Source organism: Papio anubis, chromosome 1, assembly GCF_008728515.1.
Source record: "Papio anubis isolate 15944 chromosome 1, Panubis1.0, whole genome shotgun sequence".
Lineage (NCBI taxonomy): Eukaryota > Metazoa > Chordata > Mammalia > Primates > Cercopithecidae > Papio > Papio anubis.
In genome coordinates, this window is record NC_044976.1 from 53,517,091 (window position 1) to 53,536,415 (window position 19,325).

The 19,325-nt window shown below is 41.6% G+C and overlaps 1 protein-coding gene across 5 annotated transcripts in view; it reads right to left on the bottom strand.

Annotated features, from left to right (window-relative positions):
* Window positions 1-1,107: 1,107 nt before the first annotated feature.
* The window catches only part of USP24 (ubiquitin specific peptidase 24), a 144,901-nt gene continuing 126,683 nt past the window's right edge, over window positions 1,108-19,325 (bottom strand). For 3 of the 5 annotated variants that reach the window (XM_003891948.4, XM_009209201.4, XM_031669224.1), the window contains 12 exons: window positions 19,173-19,289; window positions 18,673-18,765; window positions 16,726-16,828; window positions 14,515-14,636; window positions 13,519-13,632; window positions 12,208-12,273; window positions 10,436-10,502; window positions 8,859-8,937; window positions 7,516-7,591; window positions 7,039-7,125; window positions 6,538-6,648; window positions 1,111-3,853 (listed from right to left, as the gene is read on the bottom strand). In XM_003891948.4, the coding sequence (XP_003891997.1) occupies window positions 3,791-3,853; window positions 6,538-6,648; window positions 7,039-7,125; window positions 7,516-7,591; window positions 8,859-8,937; window positions 10,436-10,502; window positions 12,208-12,273; window positions 13,519-13,632; window positions 14,515-14,636; window positions 16,726-16,828; window positions 18,673-18,765; window positions 19,173-19,289 (1,098 nt within the window). In that variant the 3' untranslated portion in view covers window positions 1,111-3,790. Of the gene's footprint in view, window positions 3,854-6,537; window positions 6,649-7,038; window positions 7,126-7,515; window positions 7,592-8,858; window positions 8,938-10,435; window positions 10,503-12,207; window positions 12,274-13,518; window positions 13,633-14,514; window positions 14,637-15,645; window positions 15,739-16,725; window positions 16,829-18,672; window positions 18,766-19,172; window positions 19,290-19,325 lie in introns of those variants that run through there. The other 2 variants (XM_021941983.2, XM_009209211.4) reach the window with 2 other exon arrangements.

The window sequence follows — 19,325 nt, forward strand, 5'->3', positions numbered from 1 at the left end:
AAGTCCATGGCTATTTTTCATGATTTAAAATTCAGAACAGTCTCAGGTCGGGTGCAATGGCTCACACCTGTAATCCCAGTACTTTGGGAGGCTGAGGCTTGCATGTAGGAGTTCAAGACTCTGGGCAACACAAACGTCGTCTCTACAAAAAAAATTTTTTTAATTAGGTAGGTGTGGTAGCACATGCCTGTGGTCCCAGATACTCAGGAGGCTGATGTGAGAGGCTTGCTTGAGCTGGGAGGCTGAGGGTGCAGTGAGCTGTAATTGCATCACTGCACTGCAGCCTGGGTTACAGAGTGCACTCTGATCCCATTCAATGTAGGACCTCCAGGCCCTCCACTCTAAGGCTGGTGAGCATAGCTGTCTTAAGCAAGTTGTATCTCTACACAGCCCAAGTCATAAGGAATCTCAGGCAAAAATCCTCCCAGATTACATTTTCTGACATTTAGTGTCATATATGAAAAGCATTCAAGAGTTGACAGATGGCAATGGCTTGAACACCCCAACTGTGTATCTCTGCCCCTTGGAACTTAGGCCTGTTGTGCAAGCCTAGACTCTCTCTCCTTCCCCTCCCCAGGATCAAGTGTCAGCTGGTTAGATATCCACACGTTGACAGCTCTGTGATGTTGGAACAACTTGGTTCTTGCAGAGGGTTGGCAGGTGGTCACCAGGGATCAGGGAGGAAGGGGTGTGGCTTGCAGGAAGAGGAAGATCTGGACTAGCAAATAGGGAAGGGGACCCACGTGAGCAACGCTGGACACTAGAAATGAGACTGAGACCTGTGGGATCTAGCAAGAAGCCCAGCATGACCAGCGACATGATCTATGCTGGGGACCACTTGGGAGAGCCGAAAGCTTTGGTGGAGATGAATGGAGAACATCAACCTAAGTTCAGCATCCTCCTCTAAGCTTTGCAGACGAATCCTAAAATGGTCAACCTCTCCAGAGGGAAGAACGGCAAAAGGCTCAGAGGACCCACAGTCCCCTTTATTAGTGTAAAGCACTAAGAGGAACCATAACAGCATTTAGCCCCAAGCACAGGCTTGTGTTCCCCCGCCCACTATGGCCGCGTTCTGATACATGAAGAATGGCGGCGAGACTCCAACTCTTATGTTTTTGAAAAATTTATTTTATACTCTTTGAAGCTAAGAACTTTGCCACGCATGAACCAAATTTAGAATTAAGGTTCTTCCCTAGTGTATCTACTTTTGAAATTTTATAAACAAGATTTTATACACAAGAGGTAGCAGAGGAAAATTCCAGTCTGCTTGTTCCAAGCTCAGAAGGTAACTGCACACACCTCAATGTTAGCAGGGAAGGTGGGGCAGGACAGGGTAAGTTTGATGATACGGTGCTCTACTTCCTAAAACTGATTGTAGTTGTCAGTGACCGTGTGAGGACTCCAGGAGAAGTCGTGGTGAGATGCCCGCTGGGATGCTTGTTTTCTTTCCCAGGATGCCTTCAACAGGCAGAATCGGCCATCCTAAGATCGGCCTCACTAAGGGAGCTTCTTGAGAACACACAGCATTATTGAGTTAATTGTGCAATTCCTGCTCTGTTTGCAGACCATTTTGAAAGGTTTATAAAAACATCTTCATCCAAAAAATTGGCAGTAAAAATGACAACTCTTCCAAGGTAAGCCTGTCATAATTGTCACTGTTGTACTACATTAAAAAAAGTCATCAGCAGGTTCATTGACTGTAGCTGTCAGCAATCAAGTGGTTACCAGCAAAGTGAAAACGATGGTCATTGCAGCAACAACATAAGCAACATAATCTGAAGCGTATAATATACACGGTGGACGATCCTGATGAAGCTTTTCAGTGAGGACTGCAGGTGCTGGGGGTGCGGAAGGCGTTGTTTCCATAGGAAATAAGGGGACTAGAAGTGGCGATTTCACTCCTGATTTTGGGCTCCTGAGAGTGCAGTTGCCAGCGATGACATCCCAGCGTGGATCATCGCCAGCATTTCAAGGTCATGTCCCACACAATCTCTTGGTGAGGATGCGGGTGGAGAGAAGGTGAGAATAGGGTAGGGGAAACAGTAGGACAGGAAGTATTCACGTACTCAAAACCAATGTTAGAACATCACATTTCAAACTGCAAGAACACTGGAACTGTCTGAAGTTCGCCACTTGCCTCTGTCCATTTTTCTAAGGGCACAGTTCTGCTCTTAAGTGCTTGCCCTTCCATCTTTTCAGTGTGTTTGACAAAAGGCCATTGCCAGCCTCCAGCAAGTCACAGAATAACAAAGTGAAGTCTGACGGCACAGAAACCCTCACTGCCAGAGAATGAAACGACTGGGCCAGGGCGAGAGCACAACAATGAAACGCCATCTGCCTGGCCACGTGCCCACACAATGCCACAGCAGCCAGACAGGCACTTCAGGGCTGGCTGCGCCTCTGTGACTTGGCAAATCTAACTGACAGTGAAAACCTGGCACTTCCTGAAGCTCCCTAGTTCTGTGCATGGTGAGATGAAAATAAGGCAGAACCTGTAACTAAAGGCAAAACAGGGCCGAAAATGTGAGCAATTCAAAATACAAAATGTACAAAGTATATATGAAATATGTGGGTGTAACCTCCCCCACCATAAAAGGGAGCTGGTATAAATGAGTGAATGGTGCTATACTTTGCAAATACAACTAAATGAATGGTTACTCAATTGCTTTATATTTATTTCTGGGAAAATAAATCTTAAACCTTGACTGTCTTTTCAGTTAATCAGTCATGTTGAGGAGAAACAAATTCTCAAATTCCTTCTCTGCATTACAATTACTACAAAACTCACAAGCAGTGTGTACCAACTCAAATAGTTAACTTCATATACAACCAATACCAAGGGTTTCAGTAATTATGTTTTAAGCAAAAGCAAATGATTGCAGATCACATGATTTAAGACTACAGTTTATTCAATATGTCTCCAAGCATTAAAAAGATAATTCTATGAAATCAAACGCAGTAAAATTATAACTTAAAGTGCTTTTATTTTGCTGTTTTTAAAATCTGTTTGGGGAATAACTCATAAGTGACTGTCAAATAACGCACCCTGTACTTCTGGAGAACACAGCATTTTCAAAATTGCTCTTTTTAATATCAATTATATCAGAAAAATACCTTCAAGAGCTTAATGTTTCCCAATTTTTGATCCTGATCCTGGTAACCTTTCATCAAGATCCAAGCTTATGCGTAGGGTTCTCATCTAGACCCATCTGAAATTCTATACAAATAGGGAGACATATTAAATACAAAGGTCTGTGTAAATTGACTTAACTACTATTTTACAATGAAAAGGAATTTTATTACATCTTTACATCATTTTAAATTGGATATTCCTGTTTAATGTTACTGTAAGATTAAAAATTTGCCCCCACATATCTAAAAGCAGCTTGCTTTTTTTTTTCTTAAAATATAAAAACCAAAGGAATTTCTTTTGTAGCATCGTAGAGAAAGCAACAGCTTTCTGCTCACTTTTGTATGTCTGTGTAACAAAAAAGTCTGCCACTGGCTCTATTTCTGAAAATCTCCACAGAAATGTGAATCCACATATAGACCATGCTCCCGGGACAGCCGATCCACATGCCGGAGTTCTTCCACTGTCAAACAGCTCCCAAATCTTCTAGTGGCCTAAAAATGCTTTCCTTGAGAAATACACGATCTGCCCAAGTCACAGCAGCTTTCCCAGTCTAATCTCCAGGCTCTTCCAAAGGGTTCAAGTTTGAGATTCTGATTCCAAGAAGATGCTGAGCATCCTGTATTGTGTCTTGACTCCTGTCAGGCTGGGCACGTTCCTCTAGGGATCAACATCGTCAAGGTCACTTCTCAACTCACCAATCATCATGGGAGATTCTGAACCCTGCAGAAAAGAAAAGAAAGTTAAAGTTCATAGGGTTAGAGAAAAGATTTTCTATGCCGACTTGTGTTCTGCAATTTAAACATGTCTTCATCTGGCAACTTAATGCAATGTTTATCAAAGGGTAATAAAATGTGATAACCATTACATCTAATATTTGACAATTAATGATTATGTAAAACATGTACATTTCTATGATCTCATTTAGTCAGTGAAACCACCTAGCGACTTGTCTAAAGTCACAATGCTACTCTACACTCACGTGAGAACGCAGAGCAGTGATAAAGCTGGGGGGCATTGGTGGCCACTGCGCCCGCTTCACGTTGGGCACTGTGTGAGCCTCCCTGCCCTGCACCTGCCAAATATGGGCTCTGGGTCACTCCTGGGTCTGAAGGCTGCCTCTGTTACCATCTGTGTGGCCTTTGGCTTACACACTTGGCGAATCGTTCTGAATACTCACCGTATGCCGTGGGACTGATCTAGTTGGAGCTCAGGTGGGGAGGAGCCAGGACAGTCTCTCTAAAGTGACAACCTAAGCTCAGTGACAGTTGGGGGTGAGTAGGGGGGCCCTGAGGTGGAAGGAAGAGAGTATATTTGATAAATAAAATTCAAAAAATGGGCCAGGCACGGTGGCTCATGCCTGTAATCCCAGCTACTTGGGAGGCTGAGGCAAGGAGAATTGCTGGAACCTGGGAGGCAGAGCTAGCAGTGAGCTGAGATGGCGCCACTGCACTCCAGCCTGGGCGACAGTGTAAGACTCCATCTCAAAAACAAAAACAAACAAACAAACGAAAAATCAGAAAATGGGGTGGGGAAGTGCACAGGGGCTAGATCAAGCAGGACTATGTTGAGGATTCTGGCTTTTCTCCTCATAACAAAGGAAAGTCTTTGAAAGGTTTCAGCGCATGAACCGGAGAGAAGCAGGAGTGGAGGTGAGGGGGTCCTTACAGACATGAGGAGAGAGAGGCTGATGACAGGTAGAAGAGAGCGACGAGCACCCTTTCAAAGGGAACTGTCCGCGATGACATGGGGGTGCTGTGTGTGAGATAAGGAACACTGACAGAGGGCCAGCTTTGGTGGGGGCAGGGAGGAGTCGTTGGGCACATCGAGCCTGAGGTTTTTAAGGTATGCCAAGTGGAGAACGTCAAGAACAAGAGAGCTGGATGTTCATGTTCAGAAATCCAAGGTGGGTACAGAGCGAATACGGAGTGGGGGCAGAAGGACACAGGTCGGAGACTCCACGAACCTTTACTGGTGGCCTAGAAGAGGTGGTATTAGGAAGGAGACAGAGAAGGAACAGCCAGAAGGGTTTGAGGAAAACTACGAGACAGAAGTGTCAGGAAAGCCCTGGAAGAGTGTTTCAAACGGGAAGAGCGCCAGGAGTGCCAGATGCGGCCGAGCACTCGGCTAAGATGAGGCCTGAAAGCTGCAGGCCACCTGTCACTGCAACTGCTGAGTGAGAGAGAAGAGGGAGTCAGCGGGGAAGAAGTTGAAGAGTGAGTGAGAGATAAGAAAATGGGGAAAGTTAAGTTTAGAGAATTAGTTGAAGTTTGGCTGCAAAGAAGAGGAAAGAAGGCAGGGGCAACAGGGAGAAGAGAGGCTTTGACAGGGCAGAAGAGAAGCCAGTGTGCTGAGACGCCGCTGGGAAGGGTCTGGCAGGGAGGAGCGTTCCGGATACTGAAGAGTTACATACACACTAGAATGCAAAGCTCTGCCAAGGTGGGCGGGGATGAGTGCTAGGGGCTTTAGGTGGACAGAGGCAAATTCCCACTGTCACAGGAGAGGGGACAAGAACAGTGCAGATGCTTGGGAATTAGTGGCCATAGGAGCTTTCCTGTGACAGCTTTTATTTTCTCTGCAAATGAAATAGGTGGTGAGGTCATGTGTGGAGTGACCTTGGGCTAAGTCACATCACTGTGCTGGGCCGCAGTTACCTTTCTGTGAAATCAGGGTGACAGCTGCCTCACATAGTGCTTATGTGGATTGGAAAGATAATGCTTAAAAAAAAAATGACACCCACTACATCAGTAACATTCATTTAATGGGGCCTATTCTGTATCAAGTACTGTGAAGGGACCACAGAGGAGACCGCTGTTAAGGAAGGTTACAGACTATTGGAAAGACGTAATGATTACTTTGACACTTAGTTCAGTGTTTGCACACAGTGGGTGTTCAATACGTATTTATTTTCTTTTTCCACTATCATGATTGGTATTAAAGCTGTTTTTTTTTTCTTTTTTTAAAATAAATGTCAAAATTTTCTTGGACTCCCCCAGAAAGCAGGTATAATTCAAGAACATGGCAGCTTTTCTTTCAAGAGTCCACGTTTCCAGGAAGGCTGGTGAGAGCAAACGAGGGACTTTGAGTAACCTGGCAAGGCAGAATAAAGTGAATGTCTGGAACAAATCCACCTGTGGCCTGGCTTCATCGGGACTACCTGCAGATTGATCAGGGTGGCCAGCCAGACATCTCGAGGCCTTGCATTCACTTCACACTGCAGCACTGCTCAGCCCCGTAAACACACGCTTAGTGCGTGCTAAGCTGAGATCACTAGAGGGCAGTGCTGGTGTCTCTTTGGACTCACATTCCAGAGGAGGCATCTTGTTTTCCTCAACTGTGGAAGTTCTTTTTGGAAAGCTTAAGAGCAAGGCTGCCCTTTGCACACAAGGACATGCTGACAGTTATACCTGCTGTAGATGCCTGTCTCCGTTCTCATTGGCAGGACTGCTCTCCGACCCATTACTGCTTCCTGATTGCTCTTTTTCATTCAACAAAGCTGTGGCATACGCTAATGTGTCCTGCAGAAGATTCAAACACACGACGACAAAGTTAGGACCCATTCAGTGGCAGCAGCAACCACCAGGGAAGACTACCTTTCATTTGACCTTCCACAGTACCGGAGGCCTAAGAGTGAGGCCTTCATCACAGTCACCAGAACCCCCTCAACCCCTGTCCCTTTTTGGGACCAGACTGCCCAACCTCTATGACTTTCCTTCTAGACATATAATCTGCACATATTTGCATAAGTGTACATCAATCTGTTGTCTTTTCATAGAAATCCAATTGTTTCTTCTGCTTGTTCTCATTTTCAACTCATCTCTCTCTTCTCAGAGGTTGCAGTTTCTGAGAAACACACTGAGAATCCTCCGTAAGGGATTCAGACCACACAAAAACGAGACGACTCTCACCTGAGCTGAAATGGTTCGCTGAAAGGTTTTTCCAGTTGATGTTTCATTAGAGACATTACTCTGTGGTGTCCAATAATGTTCTGACATCTGAGATGAAAGGTCAAAAATAATGCCATCAGAGGTTACAAATAAGCCCCCATGAGTTCACAGTTTCTACCATTAGATATTAAGAATCTTAAAAGCATCCAAAGTAGGCTACAAGTCTACCCAGACCTTCCATCACATAAAGCGATTCAAGACCTCAGTCAAATATTGCTGCTTATATCATCATCATCCCTACCTTTTCCCCTAGGAAGTTAAGACATATGTATTAGGACAAATTTAATGCACACAAGATATGAACTGTACCAAAGAAATGTCTGAAATCTGAAAACACTTTAAGGTCAGTCTCCATATTCAGTTCCAGAGATTTTTCCTGACAAGATGTGCTATTATTGATTCTTGTGTTACAGCTAGAAAAATTCAACGTTTAATTACCTTCTTCTGTAGCCATTGCACAGCCCAGCTCCAGTGGTGGGAATTCTCCTTGAAGTACTCCTTAGCTGCAGGACACCTGATGACCGAGGAGATTTTTATTAGCCAAATTCTTTCCTTGTTCCCAGTGCTTCATTTTGAAACGTAAATGCTAATTTCATTAAAATTCAGTTGTCTTTATATTTGTGATTCTACTTAAATGGGGTTCCTAGAGTAGTCAAATTCATGGAGACAGAAATTGCTTCCCCCAGGGGCTGCGGGAAGGGTGGAATAGGGAGTTAGTCTTCAATAGGTCCAGAGTTTCAGTTTCAGAAGATGAAAAGAGTTCTGGAGATGGATGGTGGTGATGGTTACACATCAATGTGAATGTACTTAAAGTCACTGAACTATACACTTAAAAATGGTTCAAATAGTGGCCGGGCGCGGTGGCTCAAGCCTGTAATCCCAGCACTTTGGGAGGCCGAGATGGGCGGATCACGAGGTCAGGAGATCGAGACCATCCTGGCTAACACGGTGAAACCCCGTCTCTACTAAAAATACAAAAAAAACTAGCCAGAGGAGGTGGTGGGCGCCTGTAGTCCCAGCTACTCGGGAGGCTGAGGCAGGAGAATGGCGTAAACCCAGGAGGCGGAGCTTGCAGTGAGCTGAGATCCGGCCACTGCACTCCAGCCTGGGCGACAGAGCAAGACTCCGTCTCAAACAAAAAAAAACAAAAACAAAAACAAAAAAATGGTTCAAATAGTAAATTTTGCGTTATGTACATTTCACCACAATTAAAACAAAAGAGCCTTCATTTTGCAGTCAATCAGCCTGTGTTCAAGTTTTCACATTAGGATTCTAGGCATGTCACTTAAACTACCCATTATATATGACTCACAACTGTACTAACATCATGAAGTTGTTACCAAGATGAAATAAGATAATACAGGCAAGGTTCTTGAACAGTGCCTAGGTTCACAAGCGCTCAGGAGCTACAGGTGACATGATGTGAAAGGCTATTCTGAGGTTAGGGGCCTAGAGCCTGAAGGGCTGGTGGCTGGGTTACACTAATGCGAGACCTTGAGTGAAAGCTCATGAACTCTTGCTCTTAAAGCCTCCGTATCTGCCCTGATTCCTGCCTTTCTGACATAAGGCCTGATGGGTGAGCTTTTCCGGGCCACTCTTTCAATACTTCCCCTCATATTTTTTTGAGATCATTCAAATAGGTTTCTGTACCTTCCAAGCAAGCAGACCCTGACTGAGTCAGATTCTCCAGGTATCAAAACCGGGCACATGTTTCCCTTCTGCTCATATGTGACTTGTAATTAAAACACCATTTCCTCCCTGCATTTTAATTCAATACTTACTTTTGAGCAAGAGTGACAAGAAATTTGACACACTGGTAGCAGCGACTGCTGTCCACATGATTACTGTGGTGCATCAAAGCTGAAGGAAGAGAAAAGGACATTTTAACAATAAAAGACTAAACTGAAAGTGGTTCCAAGTAACAACAAGCTCTCTTGTTCTAAAAGTCGACAAACAATTTTAACAAACAGATAAGGAACAACTTAACTAAAAGCATGGTGGTGCCTGACCCCACAGAATCCCTAAATTCTAATGGGCAGAAACCCTACTTTAAGTATGTTAAAAAGAAAAAAAACAAAGACAACAAAAAACATACATGGTGCTGCAAGTTTGATTTTTAGGAACAGGAACAAAACTTTTTACTGCCTGATTATTCACCTAGAGACTTTTCCACACATCATATTACTGAGAGTAGTTATAACACTTTTAGTTTGATAAATGAAATTTTATGATACTAGGGTCAGTTCAGCAATTATGACCTGCTCTGTGTTTTAGGGATTTAAACATAAATAGGCTGGGCACGGTGGCTCACACCTGTAATCCCTGCACTTTGGGAGGCAAAGGTGGGTGGATCACTCGAGGTCAGGAGTTTGAGACCAGCCTGAGCAACATGGTGAAAGTCTGTCTCTACAAAAAAATACAAAAATTAGCTAGGCTAGTGGTGTGTGCCCATAATCCCACCTAATTGGGAGGCTGAGGTGGGAGGATCACTTGAGCTTGGGAGGCAGAGGTTGCAGTGAGCTGAGATCATGCCACTGCACTCTAGCCTGGAAGACAAAGTGAGACCCTGTCTCAAAAAAATAAAAATAAAAATAAAAATAAATAATACTTGGTCCTGCTCTTGAGGAGTTTAAGTTCCAGAGAGCCTGTGTGTGACTCTGACTAGAGTACAGCATTCCAAAGGGTGGCCTGAAAAGCTGAAGCTACAAAACTTTTTAGCTTAAATCTCCTTTCTATAACCAAAAAACGCCCTAAATCTCTTAATACATAGCAAAATCTAAAAGGATTCAGACTAAGTAGAAATACGGGTAAATGGCGGGAGCTGGCTAAAATTATTCTTAACTAAACTTTTTCTAATAAATAGCTCAGGAAAGCCAATTTAGTCTTCTGGAAAAAAAGCCCTGCCAAAACAACTTAAGAGTGGACTGTGAAAATGTGCTTACGCTTGTACCATAGGTAAAAAGACATTCACATTTCATGAGCCTGACAACATCCTGAGTCTCAGGTTTTGGGTTTTCCCTCCCCAGTGGCTACAGAGTGGAATGAAAGATTTCTTGCATCAGGGAGTGGCCATTAGCTTGTTGAAAAAAATTCACAGCACCCCTGAATCTTACCTGATCTGGTAAAAGAACCCCAAGCTACACCTTCCTGACTAAAAGAAGAGAATGTGTAGGGTGAGAAGATCCCTGGGTTTTAATTTTTCTGACCAGCATGAGGGAGCCCAGTGGCCCTGACCAGACTTCTACTGTATCAGTCACTGCAGAGCCCACCGAGAGTAGCAGGAGGCAGAACTGGCCAGAACAATAGATTATCCACATATTTACTATAGACATTTGTGCATAAGGCCAGGCATACTTGCCTAGTAATCCATTTTCTGTCTCAAACACAAATTTGACTCGTTCTACTTGTATGGGATCTTCAATAACCTGTGAAAAGAAGAAACAAAAATTAGTAAATAAAAGAAGGAACTTGTGTCATAGCCACGGGTGCTTTCTTTATAATTCTATTCAAGAGATTAATTTAGTGTTTAACAACAACAACAACAACAACAAAACCAATACAGAACAGGCATGGTGGCTCATGCCTGTGATCTCAGCACTTTGCGAGGCCAAGGCAGGAGGATTACTTGAGGCCAGGAGTTCTGAACTAGCCTGGGCAACAAAGCAAGATCCCATCTCTAAAAAACAAAAAAAATTAAAAAAGAAATTAGTTGGGCACCGTGACATGTGCCTGTAGTCCCAGCTATTCAGGAGGCCAAGGCAAAAGGATCACTTGTGCCCAAGAGTTTGAGGCTACAGTGAGCTATGACTGTGGCTCCAGCCCGGGCACCACTGCACCCCAGCCTGGGCAACAGAGGGAGACTCTGTCCTGAAAAAAAGAAAACAAAAAAACCCCTAATACAAACAAATATTACATCACTGCCACATATCTCAAATATATCTTAAAACTAAGAGAAAAAACTATTAAGTATACTTAAAGATCTATTCATTTCCTATCTATGTGTTGCTATCAACTACATCTATAGTTCTCTGTGGGCTACGAGGACATATACTTTATGTTCCTAAGGATAAGAGGTTTATGCTCTAACTTGCTTACTAAAAATGTGTTGAAGTTTTGCTATCATAGCTGTATTTCTAGTTCTTACTACTGAACTGTGCATGGTATAAAACTATATGGGTTTGTTGTTGATAGATGAACAATACGCAGTCCTACTGTGTATTAATCTGCCGAAGTTTGTAAAAGCACTAGGACCAAAAGGAGGTAAAGAACTTGAAAAACAAGCTTTTAACAAATGGCATCTATGATGTCTTTTCTTATTCAAAACTCTTTATTAAATGGCTATTCTGTGCCAAGGCCTCTATGAAGTATCAAGAATCCAAAGGGAACCCAGGCCCTCACTCTCTAAGGAACCTCTGGACCAGACTCTCATTAACTCATAACCAGTCACCAAATCCCATTGATTCTCTTTCCACAATACCTCTTGATCTGTCTGTCCCTTGCCCCACCACAGGCCTTGTTATTTCACACTCAGAATATTCCCAGACTCCTAAATGGTCTTCCAGTTCCCAATCTTGCATCCTTCTTTACTCCATCCTTCAATACAACTGCCAGAGGATTTTTTTTTCCCCAGCTCTTCACACTTCTGAGACTGGAAAGCATCCTACAATTGATTACATTTCAGTTTCATGGCTCTTAAAAATATTTTTCGTAGTACGTATATACAATCAATAGTGTCTAAGATTTGATAAACTATAAAACCAGAAATGTACCTCTGAGGGTGACTGTGAAGTTTAAACCTAACATCATTTGCGCTAACACGATGCCTTCTCCACCGTAAGGCCCTGGCAGGGGTTAACCATCACTATTACTCCCCTTCAGTCCCCTGCACTACAGTTGTCTGTGTAGTTGTCTTGCTCCCTCAGTCAACTGTGAGCTCCTAGGAGGTAGTTTTATTACTGCTCACCTCTAAATCAAATGCATTAGACACGTGACTGACATGAAGATTTGGTCTCAATAAATGCAGACCAAATGAATGGAGAAACAATAAAAAGACATACGATTTTAAATTTATAAACACTTGTTGACTAATACATTCTTAAAAAAAAGTGAATCAGAACAGTTATGACTTACCAATATTTCATGAAGTAGTTGGAACGTATTCTTTAACTCATGGGGTGGAGCTGTTTCTAGTTGGTTCTGAAATATTTTTTAAAAGCATAAAAATTTCAGTGGAAAGCATACTGGAATGGCAATAAACAATGCTGGATCCACACTCTAGTTCTATCACCATCTGGCTGACCTTGGACAAGTCAATACCTCTTTCTAGGCCTTAGTTTCTCAAATGCTAAATCTGGGAACAGAAATAAACAACCTCTAAGGTTCTTCCAGCTGCAACACTCTGATACTTTACTATGAAATTAGGAAGGAGAAAAGAGAAGAAAGAGAAGGGGAGATTTCAAGTCACTAAACAGATCCCATTTTATATATGTGCATATCCTAGCTTGTTTTCCAGAAGATGCTGGTAGAGCTACAAGAATACAAATGAGAATACTCTTGAGTTAAGGATGCTATAAACAAAGTACATAAAAAGTCAGCTTATAAAATAGAAAAATGTGCCAAGATATACTAAGTGAAGAAGGCAAAATTCATAAAACACATTCCTTCAGCTGTTTTAATAAAATTTATATGTATAAAAGGTGGGAAAGGACATTGTGGTAAAATACCACACTTCCAAGAGGCTAGGTATGGTACTAAGTGAGCACTTCACATATTATACCACCTCACGGAATTCTCACAACCTGTGAAGTTTGTGAGAAGTTGGAACAGAGGAAGGAACTGCCCAAGGTCATATAATTAGTAAACAGCAAAGAGAGGAACTTAATCACCTCTGATACAGGTCTGTACAGAAAAGGCTGAGGGAAAAACATACCGTAGTAAGAGCCTAAAGACATAATCCACTAATCACCTGCTTCTTGTTAACACTACATGTATCACCACTATAAATACTGGTGCAGAAAAGAAGGCATGCAGAAATTCTGTGGGCAGAAACTGATATATACATAGTGTAAATCCATACAAAGAGGCCTGGAAGGAAATATCAATGTAACAGTGTTGGTCCCTGGGGTACAGTGAGCAAGGGCGACTAGTGGTGACCACAGTAGACTTTGGTCTCATTTCTTATTTACTTATTCTTTTCCTGGCCTATATTTTTTCTTTTGGCCTCATTTCTATGCTTAAATTTTTCCCAAAGAGAGTGTAGTAATTAATCTATGTAATTAAAAATTAAAGATTAAAAATGAATAAAAATGAGCCTATAGTAGAATGATTAGGAAAAACAATTTAGGCTATGAGAACAAGCATACTGCCTTGGAGCAAACAGATGTTCTCCTAGAGTCTCACCTAAAGGTGATCTGGCTATCACTCGTTTAACTGAGGTCTTACCTTAATGAAATGCAGCATCGTGAAGGAAAAATGCTCATTACAGAAACAGCAGTACACTACCATCTCAATGAGTGCCAAGAGCGAGCCTGTCAACTCCCGCAAGGCAAACATTACCTGGTGGGAGGACATAACACAGTCAGCTCTTCTCATGTCACAGTTAACAGTCCATCTGTTGTTGCTGCCTTTAACTGAAATCTACCCAGATTTTAAGATAATTAACACTGCCTGAAAACAGGGTTTCTTAACTGTTAGAAGTCTATAGATAGACTTCAGGGTGTCTAAGCCTGTCTGAAATTTTACACAATTCTGTGCAAATGTGCACTTTTTCAGGAGTCATTTCCATCAGTTTTTCAAAGGCAAAAGCTCCCACAATTAAAATAATCACCAATAGATCCAAAAAATATTAAGAAAAAAAAAAAAGATATGTATTAAATAGTACAACACTGTTGATTTAATTAGAAAAACAGAATTATATTGTTCATAGATTCACATATCTGTAAATCAGGTAGGGAAGAAGAACTGGAAGATGGAGTCCACAGCTGGGGGCGGCTCTGCTAGAATGGGAAGGTCAGACTGAGGATGAGCCACACAAGCGCCACAATGGAGAGCTGAGAGCAGCCCACCCATACTCCTGAGGTTTAACAACACGTGGTTCAGAGCTGTAGTATTCCAGGACCAGGGACACACAAAAGAGACTGGGAACAAAACCTTCTACAATGAATGAAATGATTCTGATGGATGAAGTGCCATTTACCTCCCTCTGGGGCCCTGATGGGTAGCTGGCTGGGCTGGACCTGGAGGTCTGGACCTTGGCTGAACGCAGGACTAAAAATATTCTCTTCCACTAATTATTTCTTTTTGACATATAAGAAAACTTAATTTGAAATAATCATTTCTTCTCTTAACAATACTCTCCATGCCAAACATAACTACTAACAAAAAGCAATTTTCTTCAAATAGGAGAAAAAAAATGGCTTTAGAATAACAAATACATACCTCTAACAGGTAAGGTTTCCCTTCAGACATGAACAACAAGGCTTCTACCTCCTCATGGAGGGGCAGCAGAGGGCTTGAGGGAGCAATGCTAATGGGTGGTCGTTGCTTAAATAGGCCAGGAGCTTTAAGAGACCAAAGAAACAAAACAGAACCTGTCTCAGCTGGTGTTACTCCACAAAATACACATCCATAAGGAAATGTGCCTCCTTCAAGACTCGCACACACACTGAGTACTCACACACACACACACACACTGACTACTCGCAGAGTACTCACACTGAGTACTCGCACACACACTGAGCACTCACACACACTGAGTACTCGCACACACACTACTCGCAGAGAGTACTCACACTGAGTACTTGCGCACACACACTGAGTACACACACACTGAATACTCACATACACACACTGAGTACACACACTGAGTACTTGCATACACACAGTACACACACTGAGTATACACACTGAATACTTGCATACACAGAGTACACACAGAGTACTTGCACACACAGAGTACTCACATACACACTGAGTACTCGCGCACACTGAGTGCGCACATACACACTGAGTACTTGCACACACACACTGCTCACACACTGAGCACTCCCACACGCTGAGCACTCAGAGTACTCACAGACTGAGTACTCGCACACAGAGTACTTACACACTGAGTACTTGCACACACAGAGTACTCACAAACACACTAAGTACAAGCACACACACTGAGTACTCACTGAGTACTCACAAACACTGAGCACTCGCACATACTCTGAGTACTCACACACAGAGTACTCACACACACACTGAGTACTCGCACACACACTGAGTACTCACAAACACACTGAATACTCACACAAGCGGACCCCTCACAGTCTAGGGATACCTAGTGATTCCCACTCAATAATCTTTCAAACAGGTAAAAATATAAATAGTATATGAAATACTGCCGAAAGCTGCCACTGAAGATACAGCGCAGAAGACACTTCCGTTCCTCAAACAGCTGTTCTCAAATAACGGTTACCACCACCTATGCCAAGCAGAATCAACCCATATGGAAGAAGTTCTCTCATTTACTACAAAAACCAGAATGCATACTTTAGTTTTCATTACAAAATTGTCTGAACTCACGAAATTAGGCAGCTTTGTCTTTTTAGATGAGTCGGAGTTTAGTAAGCAAACTGTGCCTTATAATACAACCGTCCGAGTGTTCCTCCAATGTCCCTTTAGAGAGTCAATAAGCATTTCTCTATCAGAAGGATGCTCTGTGTTTTTTAGTTAGTTTCCTGACATTAGATCTTCCTCGCAGCTTCTGGGTCTGAGTTTGCATTCATGCCTTGGCTTCTATGCCACTAACTAGCTGTACAACCTTGTTACTGAACTGAACCTTTCTGTACCTTAGTTTTCGCATCCATAGACAGGACTAATACTCCTCATAGGTTTGTTATGGGGATCAAACACAGTAAGTTTAAAGCACTGTGCGCTTTAAACACAACAAATTTAAAGCATAGCACACAGAAAACATTGAAAAGCTGGTTTGTTGTATTATTACTATGGTTGTTGTCGCTATCATGACAAGACCTAGGAAGGGTATAAAAACAATACACACATAGTTTAGGACATTGGATAATCATATAGGACAATCTGCGGTTTTGCTGTATTAAATGATGACTATGCTATTAGTTCTGGGAGACAAATGGAAAATGCTACCAACTATATCTTACATTCAAATATATTTCAGTGATGTAATTTATATCTGCATTCTCTTTGTTTTTACAAAGTACTTTATCTCATTATACCTGGGGAATTATTTTTTTAGTATTTTCATTTTGCACTGAAGATCAGAACGGTCAGGTTCACACAGCTAGCTAGGAGACTCCAACCCACACCATGGCTATTTTCCACACAGTAGCAGTTCAAATTAAGGTGATAAATGATCTCTGAATTAGCTTTTAATCCTAAAGAGTTATTTAAAAAAAAATACTTATATACCCTCTCACCTCCTCCAAATAAATGATGACTCACTTTCTCTTATGGCAAACTAGTAAGACATTATAAAGTTTAACATGAATTAAAACAAAAATTTTAAGTGCACCTCAATTAGCAAGTAGTCGAATGACAAACAAGAGATATTCATTTAATTGCTAATATTATTACTCCCCAAACTAGACAAATTCATTATCTCTTCATTCTAAGATATGTTAGGCTTACCAACATTCCTTTGGGATGAGACATCTGAATGCAAAACAAGTAATGCCACTGTATTGTGAAGATTCCCAAATTCTCGTGCTTGTGCTGAACTCCATCGACGTATCTGTCATGAGGGAAGATAAAGTGGCTGTTAGCGTTGTCGTTAGAAATAATATGAAGAGGAAGGGACAGGGTTTGCTGGTTCATAATATTCTGGGCTTTAATTATTTCTCAGTGCTTGATAGAAGAGGTCAAAGTACAAAAAAACCACAGGTTGTAAGCCAGCTTAAAGGGTTATATTAACTCATATTCTAAAACCAGTCCCTTTATGGATTCACTGTAGGTACGGAGTGCTTACAATGTGCCTCAGTATAATGGGAAAAACTCTGAGGCTGGAGATCTGCAGGTCTGGCCCTGCCTCTGCCGCTCACTGTGCTGTATAATGTGAGTGCGTTGTTCACCACAACAGTTATCTTGAGTTCTTCATGTACTGGCAGAGGTAAGGCTACCTCCTACCTCTCTATTCTGCCTACTTTGTGATTTTGAGGACCAAATGAAATATTAAAAGTGAAAATGTTTTCAAAAGTAGAAATGTGCTCCATAAATGCAAAATAATATTAATTTTATATGCAGCTGAATTATACTGAATTTAAATCAATTGCTAGTGACCATGGGGCCTTGGATATTGAAGAGCTTGAAGTGGAAAAGGGATATTGTAAATCTCAACATAGTATCAACACACAGAGCACATGATGCTGTCAGTACTTGTTTTTTAACACTAAAGAGAAAGCTGAGAGGAAGCCTAAGCCGAAAATCTGTCTCCCTTAGCAGGAAGGAAAAGTGCCTGTGCAATATATTGACACACAGGGGAAAAGGCTCTGGCTTCGACACCAGCAGAGCTGGGTCTGAATCCATGCTCTACCAATGCATTAGCTTTGTGACCTGGGACAAGTTACTTATCATCTCTGAGCTTTACTCCTTGCCTGAGAATGGAGATGAAGCTGCTTAATTTTGCTGAACTGAGTATCAAAAGTATACCACCACAAAGTGACCAGATGTATGGAGTACAAAATAAGTACTTCATAAATAGTACTTACTATCACTGCATGTTAGCATTTCATGTATTTTGAATATATCAAATAAAAGAAATACAATGGATGGGAGAAACACTGCAATAAAAGAATTTCAAACAGGAGAGTTGGTTTTGGATATATTCAACCCTATTATAACAAAACAACCTTGGTAGGCCGAGGTGGGCAGATCACTTGAGTCCAGGAGTTCGAGACCAGTTTGGGCAACATGGTGAAACCTTGTTTCTATACAAAATACAAAAATTAGCCAGGCATGGTGGCATGTACCTATAGTCCCAGCTACCAGGGGACTGAGGAGGGAGGTTCGCTTGAACCCAAAAGGTCTAGGCTGCAGTGACCCCTGATCACACCACTGCACTCCAACCTGGGTGACAGCAAACCTGGTGACAGAGTGAGACCTTGTCTCAAACAAACAACAAACCAAAAAACCCAAATAACTTCCTTTTCATTTGAACAAGAGTATTATATCTGCAATATCATTCAGTTTATAACAGCACAACTTTGCATTTGGATTCTGGCTGTGTTTTCAGCATCTGACTTAAAAGAACCACCACCAAGACAGCCTTGTTCACAGCCCCAGAAAGACGCAGAAGATCCCAATACCACCTATTCCTTAAAGGTTTTTGAAAGCCCCTCCCCAGTCAGAATCCATCCTTCCCTCTTACGACTTTGTCATTAGTTAGTAATTTCCATGGGTTATTAGACTAAATTCTATGAAGAAGTTGTAAAAATAATTTAACTCCAAAGAATTTTAAAGTCTCTATGGTACTAGTACTTAGACTTTTATGAAATTCAAAACATTTTTCACCTACAAAAAGAAACACAGTGGCTACGAAAACCATAGCCATTCCACTAGGGATATAAAAGTAGTCCTTACCTGATTGTTTTGCCGATTGGCCCCTAGGAGGAAGCTGATCATGTGCCGCAGAGCTGAATGCCTCAGAAGAAGGTCTCCAGCCCTAATTCCTTGCTGTCACAAAATATTGAGAATAGCAAATTATATTTCTATCCAGACAAAAATTGGTTTTAAAAACACAGATCAATGAAAAGTTTTAAGGAGTCAATATATATTTTACGAATATTATTTCCATATAGAAAGTACTTGTTAAAATCTAATTTAAAAAATCTCCTGAGCCTCACACATTGCTTCACAATAACTACTAAACAATTAAACCCTAGTTTTAATGCAGACTTCTACTGCTATCAATGAGTAACTACATGCACCTCATCAGAATTCTTACTAGTATAATTCACAAGATTTTTAAGAAGAAATATCATAAAAAACATACCATACAGAACTTTACTAACCAGTCTAAAAATTTTTTAGCGTATAAATCTTCTGTATTAGAAAAAGATATTAGGAAAAAAATTATTTACCTTTTGTACAAAAGTGTTGAACAGGAAGAAGTACTGAGCACAGTTTTTACAATTTTCTGGGACATCTTTGTCCAATAGAGCAAGCAGTACCTCCAGTAACTGATGAAGGCTTTTCAGCTGGTTAGAGGAAAGATAAAATTACATGAAGAAAAA